Below are 18,636 nucleotides of genomic sequence, written 5' to 3' on the forward strand. Positions count from 1 at the left end.
TTTCAAAGTGTGGTGTTGGAGAATACTCCTGAGAGTCCCTTGGACTGCAAGGAAATCCAACCAGTCCATCCTAAAGGAAATCAACCCTGATTATTCATTGGAAGGACTGTTGCTGAAGCTCCAGTACTTTGGCCACCTGATGAGAAGAGCTGACTCATTGGAAAAGACCCTGATGCTGGGAAAGATTGAGGGCAGGAGGAGGGGACAACAGAGGATGAGATGTTGGATGGTATCACTGACTCAATGGACATGAATTTGAGCAAACTGAGAGACGGTGAATGACAGGGAAGCCTGGCCTGCTGCAGTCCTTGGTTTTGCAAAGAGTCGGACGCGACAGCCACTGAGCAACAACGACAAATTGGAGAAGACAGAGCGTCACACCCCAGGTTACTCAGGTCCAGAGAAGTAGAATGGGTGGGTTCATAGACAGGACCCTAGGGGAGAAAAGTGAACCATGACTCCTTTATACTTGTAACACCGTATATTTATAAATTCTGTGAAAATGTCACATGTTGAGTTCCTGATTTGTTCCTGACAGTGTGAGGTGTTGGGGATGCTTTGATTTGAATTGAGCTGGTTTCTTTGCCTTCAAGACTTATGGGAAAACCAACAAGTAAACCCAAGATTCTCAGCTACGTTCTTGAAATTCTGAGGCCAGAATTGAAGCAGATCAGTCAGTTGGAAACATGTAACCACCCTTAAATGTGCCCCTTTGGTCCCTGTTCTCTTACTTCCTAACATCTAGAAGAGAGTTTATAAAGACGAAAGTCTTATTTACTGATCAAGTCAAGGTAAAAAAGATGATAGGCAGTTTTCTTTGTGACAAATGTTGTGTAGGACAGGAAATGAGAGCAGGGAAAAATATGAATTATGTAGGTTCATAGCCAACTGACAGTGTCATCTGGGCTCAAGACCTCTAACACCTGTAGAGCTCACAGATCCTTTTGAGTCCTGTGTGCTTTCTCCACTAAAAATAAAAAGATGGACTCTTCCCAGTGCCTGGCAGGTGCTGACTCCTATCATTCTCCTCACTCATCCATCCAACACTCCTTGGTATTTACGGACTACCAAGGATGGAAAGACAAATGCTGGCCCTGGGCAGTACCAAGGTAGAATCTCCCCAGATGGTTCCCCTGATTCCTTCCCTCCTCTTTTGTCAGCCCACCACATCTCCGAGAGTCTGGGCGGCCCAGCGACTTGCTTTGACCAATGAAATGAAACAGATGTGCCCATAAGATGTGGCAGTCCCCACCCTTAAGGGGCCTGGCAGTTTCTTTTTTCACCTGGAAGTGGTCTGGCTGTCCCAAGGCCACCATCTGTGAAGAAGCCCAAGCTAGCCACATGGAGCATTCATGCAAGGGAGCGCTAGGGCCCCACACAAGGGAGGTCTTCTCAGGTCTTCTAGCTCAGCCCAGCAACTAATGGAATGCAGACAAGTTGACGACGTGCAGAGCAGACCTGCCTGGCTGAGCCCAGTCAGCCCCCAAGGGCAGCAAGCAGTAGTGGTCTGGAGCTGCTTCAGACAGGTCGAAGGAGGTGGCATCACATCGGGTACACCTGCAGGACCCTCCCGGTTGGCTGAGTCGAGGCTTCCAGGTCGGATGGGAAGTGGTGGTTTTGGAGAACTCACAGTTGGCCTGCGCATGGGCACAGGTGTGAGGGGATGGGAACGAGTCCTGATGCAACAGAAGAAGGGCACCGGAGACCCCACGTGCACTCCTTTGCCCTCCCGGGTAGGTTGCTGTGGTCTCCGTGATGACGCCTCACTTCTGGGCACCTGGTGTCCGCCCAGGCCAGCCCTCTGGGATCAGTCGCTGTCTGCATGTAGAAACGGGGGACATGTAGAACTCGAGGTGCTTGGAGACGTCGGAGAAGGATAGGCAGCTGGGTGCTGAGTGTCCCCAGGTTACCTCCTTTTAACTCTGCCTGAGAACCAGCTCTCAGAACATTTGACCTTATTTTGATTTTATTATTTGGAATATTTTAATTAACCTATTTTTTTCTTTTATATAGATTGTGAAGAATTATGGACTTTGAGAATTTATTAAAGGGATGATTTAAAATGGGCTACAGAAATCATAGGCACCCATAGGGTCTTAGCCTGAGATACATTGTGTGATCGTTTATTCAGTCGTGTCCGACTCTTTGTGACCCCATGGACTGTAGCCCGCCAGGCTCCTCTGTCCATGGGATCTCCTAGGCAGGAATACTGGAGTGGGTTGCCATTTCCTTCTCCAATGGAATCTTTTAGTTTGTTGATCTAGCATCTGTTAATGACCTTCAGGGCAGTGTGTCAGTCTCTGAGAGAATTCAAAGATGAACACATAGTTCTTTCCAAGATGTTCACTGCGTGATGGATGCATTCTGGGGCCTTGGTATGTTTTGGCATTATAGAGGTTGTTTAAACCTTCCCCTAGAAGGACTGCACCAGCTGGTAAAAGAATTCATTTTATCCCTTGGACTGGAAAAAAAAAAAAGCCCTCATTGAGTGAGTGATTGATCTGTCCCTACCCAAGCCCTCTTGGCCCTTTTAGACCGCAGCTCCACCCAGCCCTGCTCGATGCTATGTCTAGATCTAACTTTTGACATATAATTCACCCAGCTTGAACTTGGTTGGTGCTTGGTGGACAGCAGACTTCGTGCTGGACATGAGTCAGGTGATTCCACAGCATCACATCACTCACTCTCCCCAGGAGGATGTGCATAAATCCATGAGCTAGCCCTGTGACCCAGCCCTCTTCCATCCCATGCTGCTGCTGCTGCTAAGTCGCTTCTGTCGTGTCCGACTCTGTGTGACCCCAGAGAAGGCAGCCCACCAGGCTCCCCCGTCCCTGGGATTCTCCAGGCAAGAACACTGGAGTGAGTTGCCATTTCCTTCTCCAATGTAGGAAAGTGAAAAGTGAAAGTGAAGTTGCTCAGTCATGTCCGACTCCTAGCGACCCCATGGACTGCAGCCCACCAGGCTCCCCCGTCCCTGGGATTCTCCAGGCAAGAACGCTGGAGTGGGTTGCCATTTCCTTCTCCAATGCATGAAAGTGAAGTCGCTCAGTCGTCTCCGACTCTTATAGAAACCTTTCGAATCCCTGGCTCCACTGAACATGTGCCTTTTTGTTGATGTTGTTCCTGTTAAATAAGTTTTAAAAATAACAAGGGTCGTGCACTTAAAAATTCTTGTAAAGAACAAACTGGGTCCAAGCATTAATAACTCTAGAAACTTAGGGACAAACAGCTGTAGAGAGAAACAAAAAAGTGTAGGTAACCAGTGTATGTAAGGATAAAAGAAAGTAAAAGTGAAGTCACTCAGTCGTGTCCGACTCTGTGACCCTGTGAACTGTAGCCCACCAGGCTCCTCTGTCCATGGGATTCTCCAGGCAAGGATATTGGAGTGGGTTGCCATTTCCTTTTCCAGGGGATCTTCCCAACCCAGGGATTGAACCCAGGTCTCCCGCATTGCAGGCAGACACTTTAACTTCTGAGCCACCAGCTGCTGCTGCTATGTAAGGATAACCAGATAACCAAGTGTATGTAAGGCTCAGCTCGAGTGTTAGCAGTGTTTCCTGCTCATTGAAAGAGACAGTGAATATGGTACATCTCTGAAATCCCCAACACCAGCTATTTAGCATTCCCACCCTTTCTTCCTTCACTCTTTTTTTAAAATTAATTAATTTATTTTAATTGGAGGCTAATTACAATATTGTAGTGGTTTTTGCCATACATTGACCTGAATCAGCCTTGGGTATACATGTGTTCCCCATCCTGAAACCCCCCTCCCACCTCCCTCCCCATCCCATCTCTCAGGGTCATCCCAGTTCACCAGCCCTGATGAAGGCATCTAAATTCATGACCTGAAGAAATTCACAAGAAGGAACACTGAGAGCCCCAGCAGCGGGTGGACTGGTTGCTCTGCCTCCAGTCCACCTCCCCGTCCCGGCTACCCTGGCCATGTGATGGGGCGGCTGACACCTGGTTTACAGTCCCGCCCCTGTACCTGCCCCCATCCGACTCTGTGCAGACTCTGCATGAGTAAATGGGCAAGTCACTTCTCTAGGTCTCAGTTTTCCCACCTGTAAAGTGAAGAGCTGGGACAAGGCCCATGATTTTATAAACAAACATAAACACCAAAGGAGGAAAGAACACAGGGACAGCGTGTGCAGCAGACACGCACGTGCTTCTCACGTAGAAACGCTACCGGAAATTCTCCAAAGCCACAGTCTGACTCGGCTGCAGGCAAGACTTTTTCCTTCTTTCAGAAAAGCTGACCTCAGTCATGCGGGACTCTGCATTCCTGATCTCCTTTTTTTCTTTCTGGTACATTTCTCGTCAGTGATTCTTTCAGTGCAATCTTTTTTTTTTTTTTTTAATTGAAAATAGACATTTTATATTGTTTGTACAAGGAACAAATTTCAAAATACAAATCTTACAATACGTAGATATAAAAGACAAGGATATAAATATAAATGCACATCTATAGAAAAACGTCACCAAGTTTTCTTCTTTCTGAATCCTTAAATCTAGAGGAGCCACTAGGCACAGTCTCTCTGCTCCCTTTCCATGCACGCACAGCACCTGGCCGAGAGAAGGTTTTACGAGTTGAAATGCTGGTGTCATCCTTGTTAACACCTCCCAATCCAGGAGGAGTCTTATAGCTCACTTGGAGCCTCGGGTGTGTTTCTTCTCTTTGTAACCTGCTGGTCAGGGTGAGGAATGGGATTGAATCGAGTGGACAAGCTGTCCTGAATAAATGTCATGATGAAATAAAAGCCCTGATAGGAAGCCCTGAGGCCTTCACTCCCTCCCGGGTAACTGTTGACGGCTGGGACTTTGGGAACTAGGCCTTACTCCCAGGGCGGGCAGGCAAGGCAGGCGGACGGCGGGCATCTGTCCTGAGCCCAGAGAACCCACCGGTAAGGGCGATGCTGGAGCTGGGCCGTCGGTAAGATGAAGGCCGGATGTTTCCTCACCCTGGGGGTCTTTCCCCTGGGGCCAGCGCCCCAAGTCTTCCCTAGGTCCTCTCTGACTGGGGAAGAGCTGGGCCTTCACTGCGGCCGCTGCTGGCCTCAGCGTCCCCGGAGCCTCCTAGGCCATGCGGGTGGATTTCCGTGTCCTCCCCTCTGGCATCGGCCCCCGTGGTCATTGGCACACTCTCCATGCTCTCCATCTCAACACCGGGTGTCTGGTGGGCTCGCCTGGAAAGCAGGATAATTGACAGAGAAGATTGTGTCAACAAACAGTTCCTTTTGGACACTCTGATGGAGAACACCTAGACTGCCTCCACTCACAGGCGGTCTTTAGGTCTTATTTTGCATTTCACCCCTTTGTCCACCAAGTTTTACCAGCACTGTGGGGGCAGCTCCCCCCGCCTTGCCAACCCCCTGCCAAAAGGCAGTGGTTCCAGTGCCAGGTGCCATGGGAGGAGTGAGTGACGAGGAGCCTGGCCAAGCCAGCATTGGCAGTCCTGATAAAAGTGATGTAGTGGTTATAAAGCTCACTCAGTCATGTCCGACTCTCTGCGACCCCATGGGCTGTAGCCTACGGGGCTGCGGCGCTGTCCATTGGATTTTCCAGGCAACGGTACTGGAATGGGTTGCCATTTCCTTCTCCAGGGGATCTTCCCAACCCAGGGATTGGACCCAGGTCTCCCGCATTGTACACAGAGACTTTACCATCTGAGCCACCAGGTAAGCCCTGACATTTATTTAGTAAATGTTAAATAAACAAATATAATAATCAGTTCTTGAGAAGCCAGGAGTAGGGGATGCAGAGAATCTTCATCCCACGCCTCCCCACCTGTCACTGGAAGTGTGTTTTAGGTCCTGAGTATGCGGACCTGTGGATTACAGTCTGCCTCTTGAGAAGAAGCAAGTTTCAGGACATTGTAGAGTCAACACTCAAGCTCCTTGGAGTGAGGCCTAAACTATAAATCAGAACTCTAGGCCAGTTTATAAAACCAATTTTCTAAAACCCAATTTGTCGAATCACTAATCTACCTAATAACCCATTTGCAAATTAATCAGCTTATGGAAAGAATCAGCTCACCACATGCCCAAGTAGCAATGTTTAGCATGTTCACCAGTTCTTAAAGATCCATTCATGACTCGTACCATAAATACAGTCAGTGAATATTGCTGTATTCCTTTTAGGAGCATATTTATTGGCCATATTTATCAAATTTACAAATTCTTTTTAAGAATATATTTTTAATGTCTTCTTTAAAAAGATTGTATATTTATTCTTTTTTAATATAATCAATGAATATATTCTATCTCCTAAGAATAATTCTATATACATTTTATGTAGAAATTATTTAACCGTAATGATATTCTTAAAATCCTTTTAAAAGTAATTTTCTATTTTGCAAATATTTTAGCATTTAGGGGGATTTTTTGATGAATTTTTAAGTAAAATATCAGCTTTCTTTTCTTGATTTCTAGACTATGAAGTTTGTGGTATTTCTTTTTGCATAGGGTGATATTAATAGCTTTTGAAGATGTGTGTGAATATTTTGATGGCTGTTTTATATTTTGGCTTTGCAGTGCCATTTCGTGGAATATTCATTTTGTCAAAGTTAGGCTCGAAGAGTGGTATAATCTTTATATTGATATAATATTTAGGAAGAAATTTTTGTGACTAGTGATTGAAAGTTTAGTTTCAACACACCTGATATGTCTGGAACAGCCATATCACTATGGAATGGTAAAATACTGGTCACCAGCTGATGGAAGTACAGAATTAAGGCTAATATGCTATTTAAGGCTTTTATGAAGAAATGGTAAAAATGCCTAAAGATTAGAAAAATAAAAGCTGAAATTTCAGCAAGTGGCAGAAACAGTCTTGCTGAAATATAGAATTTCTAGTATTAGAAATGCCAAGGCCAACACGTATAAGCCTATTTATGGGGACGTGTGCCCGTATTTAACAAGTACATTCAAGAAGAACAGTCCGTAAATATATCATACAAATTGCATGTCCATCACATCGGTTACTTGGCACATTCTTTCCCTCTGAATTGGCTTTTGGTGAATTGGCCCCATGCCGTCCATTCATTTCTGGCTGCCCAGATTCTGACCAGTGACCTGCAGGCTGCCTTTGGACAGTGAAGGGAACAGGCCTGACTCAGTGACCACTTGGCCTGGACACCCCTTTTGCCCAGCACAGAGTGGGTGGGAGCACTCACACCTCCAGCCAGGAAAGGGTCTTCCTTGGCAAGGGCAGAGCCAGGCCATCAGATGCAACCCTGCTCTTGGGGGAGGAAGCCTCTTGTCCAGCATGGGTCTCCTGTGCTACTCACCTTGACCACAGGCAACGTCCCAGAAGAAACACCAGGCATACTACAAAGAGCACGGTGACAGTTGAGACGGCTGCTGGAAAGAGAGCAGAGTGAGTCGGCACCCTGCTCAAAGTCCCAGCGTTTCTGAGCCTGAAAATTCTGTACAGTTTACGCTTCTGCAGGGAGATCCAGATGCCTTCCCAACCAGCTCACAGTTACTAACAGATCCTGAGATCCACGCTGTTCTGTCTGTTCTACATCAGGGCAGAGAGGACACTCCTTTCCCGGCAGCACAGCCACAGTGGTTGTTTGGGAGTTGTTAGGGAGGGTGGGACCTTCACGTGGATGCAAGAGGGCTGGGCCCAGGAGCAGGTGAAACAGTACTCTTTTTAAAACACTTGTATCCATCAGAAGCTCCCAGCAGATTTGGCCATTTTGCTTTAATATTGTGAAATCTCCCTGCAAAAATCACCAACGTGCCCTGCGTCTAAGATGACAATCTGGGGCTTCCCTGGTGACTCAGTGGTAAAGAATTCACTTGCCAATGCAGGAGACATGGGTTTGATCCTTGGTCTGGGAACATCCCACTTGCTGTGGAGCACCTGGGCCCAAGTACCCCAACTACTGAGCCTGTGCTCTAGAGTCCGGGAGCCACAACTACTGAAGCCCATGCAGGCCCTAGAGCCCGTACTCCATGAGGAGGAAAGCCACTGCAACGAGAAGCCTGAGCACTGCAACTAGAGAAAGTGCACACAGCAGTGAAGACCCATCACAGCCAAAAATAAACTAAATTTTAAAAAATTTAAGGTGACAACCTGAACAACTGTGGACCCAGGAGTCTCACTGTGGCCCAGGAGGCATATTGATCACCTGGAGCCTTGAGCTTTTCAGACCTGTGCCTAGACAGACAGCCACAGCTGTGTGTGCAAGGACTTGGCCTTCAACTAGAACTGTCCTCAAAAACAGCTAGAGATAGGATGAGGGAACATACCCAGATTTCTACAGGCTAGAAGAGGAAACGGGTGATGTGTAAAGGAAGCTTCAGAGAAGACCATTCCTTTTGACTCTAATTTCACTTCTAGAAATGTATTCTAAGAAAAGGGGAAATGCATACACAGGAGTAGTCACTAAAGCATTGTTTAAAATAATTGTTTTTAAATATTAATCTAAATCTCTTATCAGTAGACAGTTAAATGAAATGTGGCATACCCATACAATGGAGTATTATTCAGCTTTTCAAAACTTTGAAATCTACATTTGTTAACACAGAAAGATGTCTACAAAGTCTTAAGTGAAAAAGCTGGTTGAGATAAAAATAAATAAAAGAATTTCCAGTAAGCCACGTATGTGTCCATATACACAAAATAGTCTTGAAGAATATATGCCAAGTATTAAGTAATTCTTTGGGCTTGTAGATAACTTTATTTTCTTTTTTAAAAAGTTTGCATTTTCCCCCACCCCCGATCTTTTTGCAATGACGCTCCAATCAGAAGAGACACTAAAGTTACAAAAACAAGACTACTTTTATTTACCTAAGTAAATAAAACTTAGAAAAGCTATTCCAAAAGAATAAGAGAAAACATGAGAAATTAGTGAACGTTGTTCTGAGCTTCTAAATTTAACATTAATCATCATGACTAAAAGACAAATTTCTTAGCAGAGATGTCTTACCCTCCAGTAAACTATTCCTTCACGTTGACTAATCAGGTTGGCATGCATTTACTGTCCACGGAGAGATTTATTGGAAAAGGCGAGCTAGTGTTAACTCTAGTTCCACTTTCACAGTGCTGCTTCCTGTTTCTAACTGAGAATAGAAGCTGCGGACTCAGACTCAAGTACAAAGAGGGGTCCTGAGCCAATGATATGACAAAGCAATCTGAATTCAGCCCCTGGAACTCAGACAGTTGGTTCCTTCCCCAGTTATTTCCAGGCAAATGTAGTAAAGAAATTGAAACAAGAATCACCAAATTTAGTAAAGAGATTGAAACCAGAATCGCCAAAACAGTGGATTAATAAATCAACTGTCATGTTTTCCAACCTTTTATGTTTCCTAGCAGGCTGCGTGGGTTGGAGAAAGAGGAAAAGAGATCTGATGAGACAGAGAAGGGAGGAGGATTAGCTTGAGAGAGGAAGCAGAAGATGGTTATTGCACAGGCCAGAAGGCAGGAGCCCCTGCCTGGCCTTCAGCCTACAGTGATATTGGGTCTGCAGTGGAGAAGACAGCCGAGGTGGCCAGTGGACCATGTTCAGTGTGGGTGAAGGAGTCCTCTGTAACCACAGTGAGGTACCACCTCATGCCAGTCAGAATGGCCACCATCAACAAGTCGACAGAGAATACTAATTCGTGCCCCCAGTGTTCATAGCAGCACTGTTTTCCAAGTCAAGACATGGAAACAACCCAAATGTCCGCAAACAGCTGCATGGATAAAGAGGTGGTATTTATGTACAGTGTAACATTGCTCAGCCATAAAAAAGAATGAAATTCTATCATTTGCAGCAGTGTGGATGGGCCTAGAGTATATTATGCTTAGTGAAATAGGTCAGAGAAAGAGAAATACTGTATGATATCACTTATATGTGGAATCTAACAAGTAACACAAATGAATGTATATGTAAAACGGGAACAGACACAGAGAAAACAAACTTGTGGTTACCAAAGGAAAGAGGGAAGAGAGGGGGGCAAATCAGAGATAGGGAATTAGCAGATATAAACCACCATACACAAAATAGATGAGCAATAAAGATATACTGTGCAGCAGAAGGGCTTACAGACAATTATCTTGTAATAACATGAATGGAGGGAGTATAATCTACAAAAATGCTGCACACCTGAAACTAACATATTGTTGTAAATCAACTATACTTCAGTTTTTGTTTGTTTTTTTTTAATTTTTTTTTTATCATCTATTGGTAGCTGGCTATTCTTTTTTTTTTTTTTTTAACTTTACAATACTGTATTGGTTTTGTCATATATCAACATGAATCCGCCACAGGTATACACGTGTTCCCCATCCTGAACCCTCCTCCCTCCTCCTTCCCCGTACCATCCCTCTGGGTCATCCCAGTGCACCAGCCCCAAGCATCCAGTATCGTGCATCAAACCTGGACTGGCGACTCGTTTCGCATATGATATTATACGTGTTTCAATGCCATGAATGGATGGAGTGTAATCTACAAAAATGCTGCACACCTGAAACTAACATATTGTAAATCAATTATACTTCAGTTTTTAAAAAGTGTTCTCTGTGCATATCCAGGGAATCATCATTTCTTGGCAGTACCTTCAAACTAGCTCAGGCAGATGGTAGGGTCTCTGACATGCTGTGTGCCTGCATTCGCTGAAAGCAGTTATGAAATGAGAATGTCAACACCTTAGTCCCTGCCAATGGTTTCTCTTTTGTGTCTTCCTATACTGAGCACATAGGAAGTGCTGGGTTCAGAGTGGGTAATCAATAAATGATTAATTGATGGAATTAAACCATTAAACTTCTGCAAGCTAAAGAACTGGAAAAGATCAGTTTTCATTCCAATCCCAAAAAAGGGCAATGCCAAGGAATGATCAAACTGCAGTACAACTGCACTCATTTCACATGCTAGCAAGGTAATGCTCAAAATCCTGCAAGCCAGGCTTCAACAGTACCTGAATCGAGAACTTCCAGATGTACAAGCTGGATTTAGAAAAGGCAGAGGAACCAGAGATCAAATTGCCAACATCCGTTGGATCATAGAAAAAGCAAGAGAATTCCAGAACATCTGCTTTATTGACTACGCTAAAGCCTTTGACCGTGTGGATCACAACAAACTGTGAAAAATTCTGAAAGAGATGGGAATACCAGACCACCTTACCTGTCTCCTGAGAAATCTGTATGCAGGTCAAGAAGCAACAGTTAGAACCAGACATGGAACAACAGACTGGTTCCAAATAGGTAAAGGAGTACGTCAAGGCTGTATATTGTCACCCTGCTTATTTAACTTATATGCAGAGTACATCATGTGAAATGCTGGGCTGGATGAAGCACAAGCTGGAATCAAGATTGCCGGGAGAAATATCAATAACCTCAGATATGCAGATGGCACCACCCTTATGGCAGAAAGTGAAGAGGAACTAAAGAGCCTCTTGATGAAAGTGAAAGAGGAGAGTGAAAAATCTGGCTTAAAACTCAACATTCAAAAAACTAAGATCATGGCATCTGGTCCCATCACTTCAAGGCAAATAGATGGGGAAACAATGTAAATAGTGACAGACTTTATTTTCTTGGGCCTGAAAATTATTGTGGATGGTGACTGCAGCTATGAAATTAAAAAGCACTGCTCCTTGGAAGAAAAGCTGTGACCAACCTAGACAGCATATTGAAAAGCAGAGCCATCACTTTGCCGACAAAGGTCCATCTAGTCAAAGCTATGGTTTTTCCAGTGGTCATGTATGGATGTGAGAATTAGACCACAAAGAGAGCTGAGTGCTGAAGAATTGATGCTTTTGAACCGTAGTGTTAGAGAAGACTCTTGAGAGTCTCTTGGACTGCCAGGAGATCAAACCATTCAACCCTAAAGGAAATCAACCCTGAATATTCATTGGAAGAATTGATGCTGAAGCTGAAGCTCCAGTACTTTGGCCACCTGATGAGAAGAGTCGACTCATTGGAAAAGACCCTGATGCTGGGAAAGGTTGAAGGTGGGAGGAGAAGGGAATGACAGAGGATGAGATGGTTGGATGGCATCACTGACTCAAGGGACATGAATTTGAGCAATTTCTGGGAGATAGTGAAGGATAGGGAAGCTTGGCATGCTGCAGTCCATGGGGTCACAAAAAGTTGGACACAACTGAGAGACTGAACTGAACTGCAGCTGAAGGACGTGTAAAGTGCCATTTGCTTTTTAATGAGAAATCTGCATGTTGTTGCAGCTTAGGACCATGTCTGGCACAAGATGGGAGCTCAATTTGTATCATTTGAACAGACAAATGATATGATATAGAAGTAGCTCCCTTTAAAGGCTGAGCATGTAAACTGCAGCAGATGTACTTCTGCTCTGAGAGATGGAGGTATAATACAGTCTGAAAGACGAACCCTTCCCCTCGGGTGCACTAAATGGATATGGCAGTGTAAACGCCGTCGTAGCTGACATTCTATCCTTTCATTTCACAACCAGGAATCTTCAAAAATAGCCTAGGTAAGGAGCAGAGGCAGACATTGGAATCATCGAATAAGGTTATTGATTACAAAACAAGGCTGCCAAGTGAGTGCATAGATATAGAAGATAGTGAAATGAGGACCATTTCCCTCAACATGTATTAAAATGTTAGAGCCCTCAAACTCCAATGAGTATTTGCTCCCTCACTTATGGAACATTTACTATTTACCATTTTGTTGCACGAAAAGAGCCACTTTTAAAAGTTGTGAAAGGGACTTCCCTGGCAGTCCAGGTTCAGTCACTGGTCGGGGAGCTAAGACCCCACATCCCTCAGGGCCAAAAACCCAAAACATAAAACAGAAGCAATATTGTAACAAATTCAATAAAGACTTTAAAATGGTCCACATCAAAAAATATCTTTAAATACATAAAAGTCATGATAATCATTTACATGATTCATTTTTTAAGAACTGATATTGGTAATACCAGTGGACTGATTAAAACATTAATATCTACTGAGCAACTGCTATGGTAAAGCATTATTTATATCATCTTCCAAAGATGATCAATCAGTGGCTTATTGCTGCAGAAATAGGAGCCCCTACCGACGCCCAAGGTGCCATGAGTGTCCCTGCCTCTTGTAACCGGCGGGGCCCACTCCTAGGGCCCAGGTGGCTGGGACTGTGTGTGACAGACATACTTTGGAGAAACTGTTCATCACTAAGTGTTTCTAGACACCTACCCACTCCAGTGTTCTTGCCTGGAGAATCCCAGGGACGGGGGAGCCTGATGGGCTGCCGTCTATGGGGTCGCACAGAGTCGGACACGACTGAAGCGACTTAGCAGCAGCAGCAGGGTTTTAGTTTTAATTCCTATCTTCTTAGCCGATAAAACTTAAATGGATCTCATTTTCATGTCTTTGCTGACTAGGCCTGTCTTATAGTTAGTGTCTACATTAAGCAGTCTGGAAGAAAAGAAATCTTATTCATGCCACATAAAAGATTTAAAGTTTGTTTTTTTTTTTTTTAATCTCTGTATTTCCACAGTTCCTTGAGCAGAGCTATCTTTGCCTATTGTAGGTATTCAGTTAATGTTTATTATCTGGCATTTTAGAATAAGGGAGAGAATTTTTGATATTTTAATCCAGTGAAAGTCATGAACTGGAAAGAAATACAGATTAGATCTCATAATAAAATAGTTTGGAAATCCACTTTGGAAAAAAATGGCCCTCAAATTTTGTAGCATTTTTTTTCTTTCAGATATACTTGTACATGGGCTTCCCAGCTGGCTCAGTGGTAAAGAATCCACTTGCCACTGCAGGAGATGCAAGAGACTGGGGGGTTCAATCCCTGGGTCGGGAAGATCCCCTGGAGAAGGAAATGGCAACCCACTCCAGTATTCTTGCCTGGGAAATCTCATGGACAGAGGAGCCTGGCATGGAGTCACAAGAGTCACACATGACTTAGGGACTAAACCAGCGCCACCACCATCCTTGTACGTGTGTGAAGCGATATAAGGTTTTCCAGTTAGTCCTCCTTTGTTACGTAGCCCAAGAATGTAAGCAACCCCAAGGCCCAGTAGGGGTTTTGGCTAGATAAATTTTGGCAAATCCATATATTAGAATATCCTGAGCTGTTGGAAAGAATGAGGTGGTTTTTTCGTCTATTGATATGAAAAAATTTCCAAGACATACCATTAGGTAAAGACAAGATGCAGAATAGTGAAAATAATACACCTACCTGTATCGTGTATCTTCTACATGCTATTTACAGATTGACTCTCTCTGAAGGATACCCTGAAATCTAGTAGCAGGAATTCCTGCCTGCCTGCAGGGGGACTTTCAGTCAGAGATGGGCTTTTTACCGTAGAGCCTTTTATAACTTTTAATTGTTAAGCCCTGGGCAAATATTAACAGTTCAAGAAAATGACTAAAAAAATGTAAAAGTCTGTAGAAAGATTAATGTAATATGTGACATAAGGAGAAAAATTTGGTCAGCTCTCTGACTTATTGGCCACCTCTTAAATGATAAACATACTTTTGTTTCAACATCGTTGTCATTAAATGCCACAGTTTTTCCATGAAAACACTCTCCAGAGAGCCTTTTAAAAATATCTTGCATTGGCATATGTTTTGATCATTCTTAAAACCATTCTAATCAACTAAATGCAAAAACGACCAAAGCCACTTGGTTTTTTTCCCAGAACACACTTGATGCAGATAAAATATAACTACAAAAACTTGAATCATTCTCTAGCCAGGAAACTTGTGAATAGAAATTAGAAATCAATTTTTGCCTGCATTGAAATTATAGTTTTTTTTAATCACTGAAAACTTGCATTTCTCCCTGCTTCTGTTTCCTTGCATTTCTCCCTGCTTCTGTTTCCTCCCCTCTCCTTTTTTCTCTCTCTCTTCCCTTCCTCTTTGTCTTTCATTCTTGCAAGCACTTTTCCATTTTCCTCCTTATACTCTCTGGGACTTTCTCTCTCTCCCAGCCTTAAAGTCATGTGTCTTCTGTAAAGATGCCTTTTAGACCAAGGACGAGAACTTCTCGCTGTTGAGTGTATAGTGCTAACTCCCTGTGAAAGATAAGTGCGTCTCATGGCAGAATATCATTTAATCATGTTAACTGGTTTTCCAGTGGGTCCTGAATGAGTCTAGCCCCCAGTTAGTAGGCCTGAACAGCTGCACGAGGGGGCCCTGTGGTGCACCGACGCTGGCTTCTGTACCGATCGCCTGACAGTGAGAACCTACCAACATTAAGATAAATAGCCAACCTAGAATTCTGCACACACTGTAAACAGCACAATCATGTAACTCATCTACACGGAAACACTTCTGAGAGTGAAAGGGGCAGCTGTTGGTGACCACACTGGAAGAGCGGGCGTAAGTCAGGACCTTCCAGCACCCTGGCACTGAGGTCCCCTGAACATAGACACCACCCCTTGATGCAGATAAAATATAACTACAAAGGACCAAGGAAAATACTCACCGGTCACAACTCTGGGATTGTTCTGATATGCACCTGCAGGGAAGAGATTACAGCTCAGTTACTGCCACGGTCCTGAAGGCACTAATTTCTCTAAGCAGGAGAACTCCTGGACAGTTTGGCTCTCATATTAAAGCCTTGAGAGATTCACAGCCGGCAAAATCAGACTAACTTTAGCACAGAACCAGGATCACTTGTTTCCATGCTGAGCCATGCTTAGGAATCAGAGGCACATTTACAGAACATGCAGATTACCCAGAGAGCATGCCCCCATCCCTCACACCGTGATTCCAGATGGCAGAAAGCTTCCTCTGTCCTCCCATGTCAGGAGGAGGCAGATCTTAATCAGATTCTCAGCAAAGGCTCTGCCATGCAACTTAATGTGGGGCAAGACAGTTCTCTCCCCTCTGAAGCAGGGTGGAGCATAGAGCACAGGCCAGAGCGAGAAGGCTGTGGCAGAGAGCAGGAGGCAGAGGGTCACGCAGTCATCCTGATTTTGGATTGGATGGTGTGATGTGATCGGCCTACTCTGGATCTGCACCCGCGTCTCAGAAACAGCCCCCGGGAGCTGCGCTGTCCTCCAGCAGGCAAAGCCAGCACTAACCGGGCGTGTCCTGCAAGGCCGGGTATGTGTGTTCCGGAGCCTTGGCTGCTGTCTGAGCTGGGACGTAGGTGGTCTCCTTACTGACTACCCCTGTGGTTCCCACAGGAGGAGCTGTGGATGGCAGCCTGGAGCCTGGTCCAGTAGCTGGCCTTGTGGCCACTTTGGTGCCTGACTTGGAAGTAAGATCTGGCTCTGCAGGGGAGTGCAAGACATGGATAATGAAAACATTGAGAACAGTGTCTTTTCTCAGCTTCAGAAGAGAGTGGACCAGCACCTCCCGTGAACCCACCCCGGCCAGCCCTCTCCCAGCAAACTCCTCCACAGCTCTGGGGGAAGATCCCTTGAGTGGGCAACATCTTCGTCAGTTCCGAATGGCCAAGAGGCTTTTGTGGACACTAGTGGATTTATGACTATTTATCATGGGCCACATAAGCTAACAATCTCAAAGGTTTGAGTAGAATCAGGCACTGGAGAAGTGGTTACCAGGAGACCCAGCTCAGACAAATGGAACTGGAGATTTCCCTGGTTGTCCATTGGATAAGTATCCACCTGCCAATGCAGTGAACAGGGGGTTCGACCCCTGGTCTGGAAAGATCCCTCATGCTGTGGAGCAACGAAGCCAGTGCACCACAACTGCTGAGCCTGTGCTCTAGAGCCCACCAGCCTCAACTACTGAGTCCATGCTCTGCAACAAGAGAAGCCACGGCAGTGAGAAGCCTGAGCCCTACAACTAGAGTAACCCCCGCCCACCACAGCTAGATAGAGCCCTCACACAGCGGTGAAGAACCAGTGCACCCAAAAAATGAATGAATAAAAATAGTTAAGAAAAGAGGAACTGTACTTGCCAAAGACATCAGGATGCTAATTTTAGTTTACTTTGTACATACTTGCACAAAACTTTTGAAATAAGGGGAACCTGGGATTCAGCCCATCTGACCTTTCGTGAGTGGACCTGAGGGATGCGTCCTGGCTCGGCGCCCATCTCTGGGAGGCGGCTGAGCCACCTGCCTTGCGTTGAGGTCCTTGACCTCCTGTCCCTCACCGGCCAGCAGCTGCCGCAACCTGTAGGCTGCAGTGCACAACCCTGCTGTTCTGTTTCCGTGGTGAGTGGGTCTTCCAGGGTGATAATACAGTCCTGATGAGCCCAGCCCTGGAGGGGAAGCTGTGACCACACATTCTGGGTTATCCGGCCCCTGGTTAGGGCCTCTGCCCCACGCTCTCCCAGCCACGTGCGCCGGAGGAGTCACTGTGCCCTTTCACCCTCTGTCGGCACCTCGTAGGGCCTAGGCGCTCTGCAGACCATGCTTCCCCTGACTTGGAGCAGGCCCATGAGGTGCCCTGGCCACAGCACCCACCCTGGAGGTTACACTCACACCTGAGATTTCCCTGCATGGCTGCAATCTGCCAAGTGCTTGGGGCATGAAGGCCAGGCTGAGGGAGGTCCCTCGAGCCAGGTGTGACTCGGGTCAAAGGGGTTGTGGGCACCCCAGCCTCTTCTTCCTGTTTGTCATTGGCTCAGTAACTGGAAGGAAACCCTTGCTCCACCCCTCCACCTTCCCTTCAGTGATGGTGCTCAGCCCTGGCCCCCTGAGGGTCACAGGAGAGCTTCTGGAACTCCAGTAACCAGGTGCTCCCCATCCACCCAGAGTTCCAGATCTCAGAGAGCATCCTCAGTTAAGAACTGGCTCTCTGGGGAGGCAGCCCGAGAAGCGCTGTCAACCACTGTGGGATGGCTGCGCCTGGAGGGAAAGGAGGAGACGGGGCCAGGAGAAGCCTGGCACTGGGGCTTCCCTGATGGCTCAGTGGTAAAGAAGCCACCTGCTGACGCAGGAGACACAGGTTTGATCCCCGGCCCAGGAAGCTCCCACATGCCGCAGGGAAACTAAACCTAGACTCCACAACTAGTGAGCCAGCGCACTAGAGCCCTCGAGCCACAACTCCTGATCCACGAGCTGCAGCTTCTGAAGCCTGGGCGCCTAGAGCCTGTGCTTCCACAGCAAGAGAAGCCATAGCAATGAGAAACCCATGCACCGGAACGTGACCATAGCCCTTGCTCACCGCAGCTAGAGAAAAGCCTAAGCATCAACAAAGACCCAGCACAGCCAAAATAAATAAAAAATTAATGAAAACCTCACACTGGGTAATGGGCCACAGAGAATCAGGAGTCAAGAGAGGGTGTCAGAAGACACAGGGCAAGTCTTCCCAGGATATTTTGCATCCAAGAGTTCAGATTTTCTCAACAGTGCAGAGGAAACTAGGGTAGAGTTTCCTAAGACTCGGTCAAAATGCAGAATCCTGGCAGCTTTGTGCAAGCGTGTGTACCGAAACAATCACGAGTAGGGTTGTTGGGAGATGGTGTGCTTGGGTCTCTCCCAGTTCTGCACGTCTCGCCAGTGGAGGTCCATCTTTTCAAGGATGCTTAGATGGCCTTGGCAGGTGGAGATAGTACCTCCCTCGGAGCACAGGGCAGATGTGTTCACACCAACATTAAAACATCAGGTTCCTGCTCAGGCTCCCTCCTCTCCAGGGATGTCTGCCGCCCACACGGGCACCTGCTTAGGCCTGTTTAAGGCACGTGTGGACGAGGGACTTGATGAAACCTGCCGGTGGCCCCGCTGCCTGCAGTGCCAGGCAAGAGAGTCCTCCGT

At 45.9% G+C, this 18,636-nt stretch overlaps 1 protein-coding gene across 6 annotated transcripts in view; it reads right to left on the reverse strand.

Annotated features, from left to right (window-relative positions):
- Nucleotides 1-4,336: 4,336 nt before the first annotated feature.
- Nucleotides 4,337-18,636, reverse strand: part of IL15RA (interleukin 15 receptor subunit alpha) — a 36,605-nt gene continuing 22,305 nt past the window's right edge. For 3 of the 6 annotated variants that reach the window (XM_027560143.1, XM_027560140.1, XM_027560142.1), the window contains 4 exons: nucleotides 15,989-16,180; nucleotides 15,388-15,420; nucleotides 7,289-7,361; nucleotides 4,337-5,186 (listed from right to left, as the gene is read on the reverse strand). In XM_027560143.1, coding sequence (XP_027415944.1) covers nucleotides 5,003-5,186; nucleotides 7,289-7,361; nucleotides 15,388-15,420; nucleotides 15,989-16,180 — 482 coding nt within the window. In that variant the 3' untranslated portion in view covers nucleotides 4,337-5,002. The remainder of the gene's footprint in view (nucleotides 5,187-7,288; nucleotides 7,362-15,387; nucleotides 15,421-15,988; nucleotides 16,181-18,636) is intronic. The other 3 variants (XM_027560141.1, XM_027560145.1, XM_027560144.1) reach the window with 3 other exon arrangements.

The sequence above is a fragment of the Bos indicus x Bos taurus genome, chromosome 13 (genome assembly GCF_003369695.1).
Source record: "Bos indicus x Bos taurus breed Angus x Brahman F1 hybrid chromosome 13, Bos_hybrid_MaternalHap_v2.0, whole genome shotgun sequence".
Classification (NCBI taxonomy): Eukaryota; Metazoa; Chordata; class Mammalia; order Artiodactyla; family Bovidae; genus Bos; species Bos indicus x Bos taurus.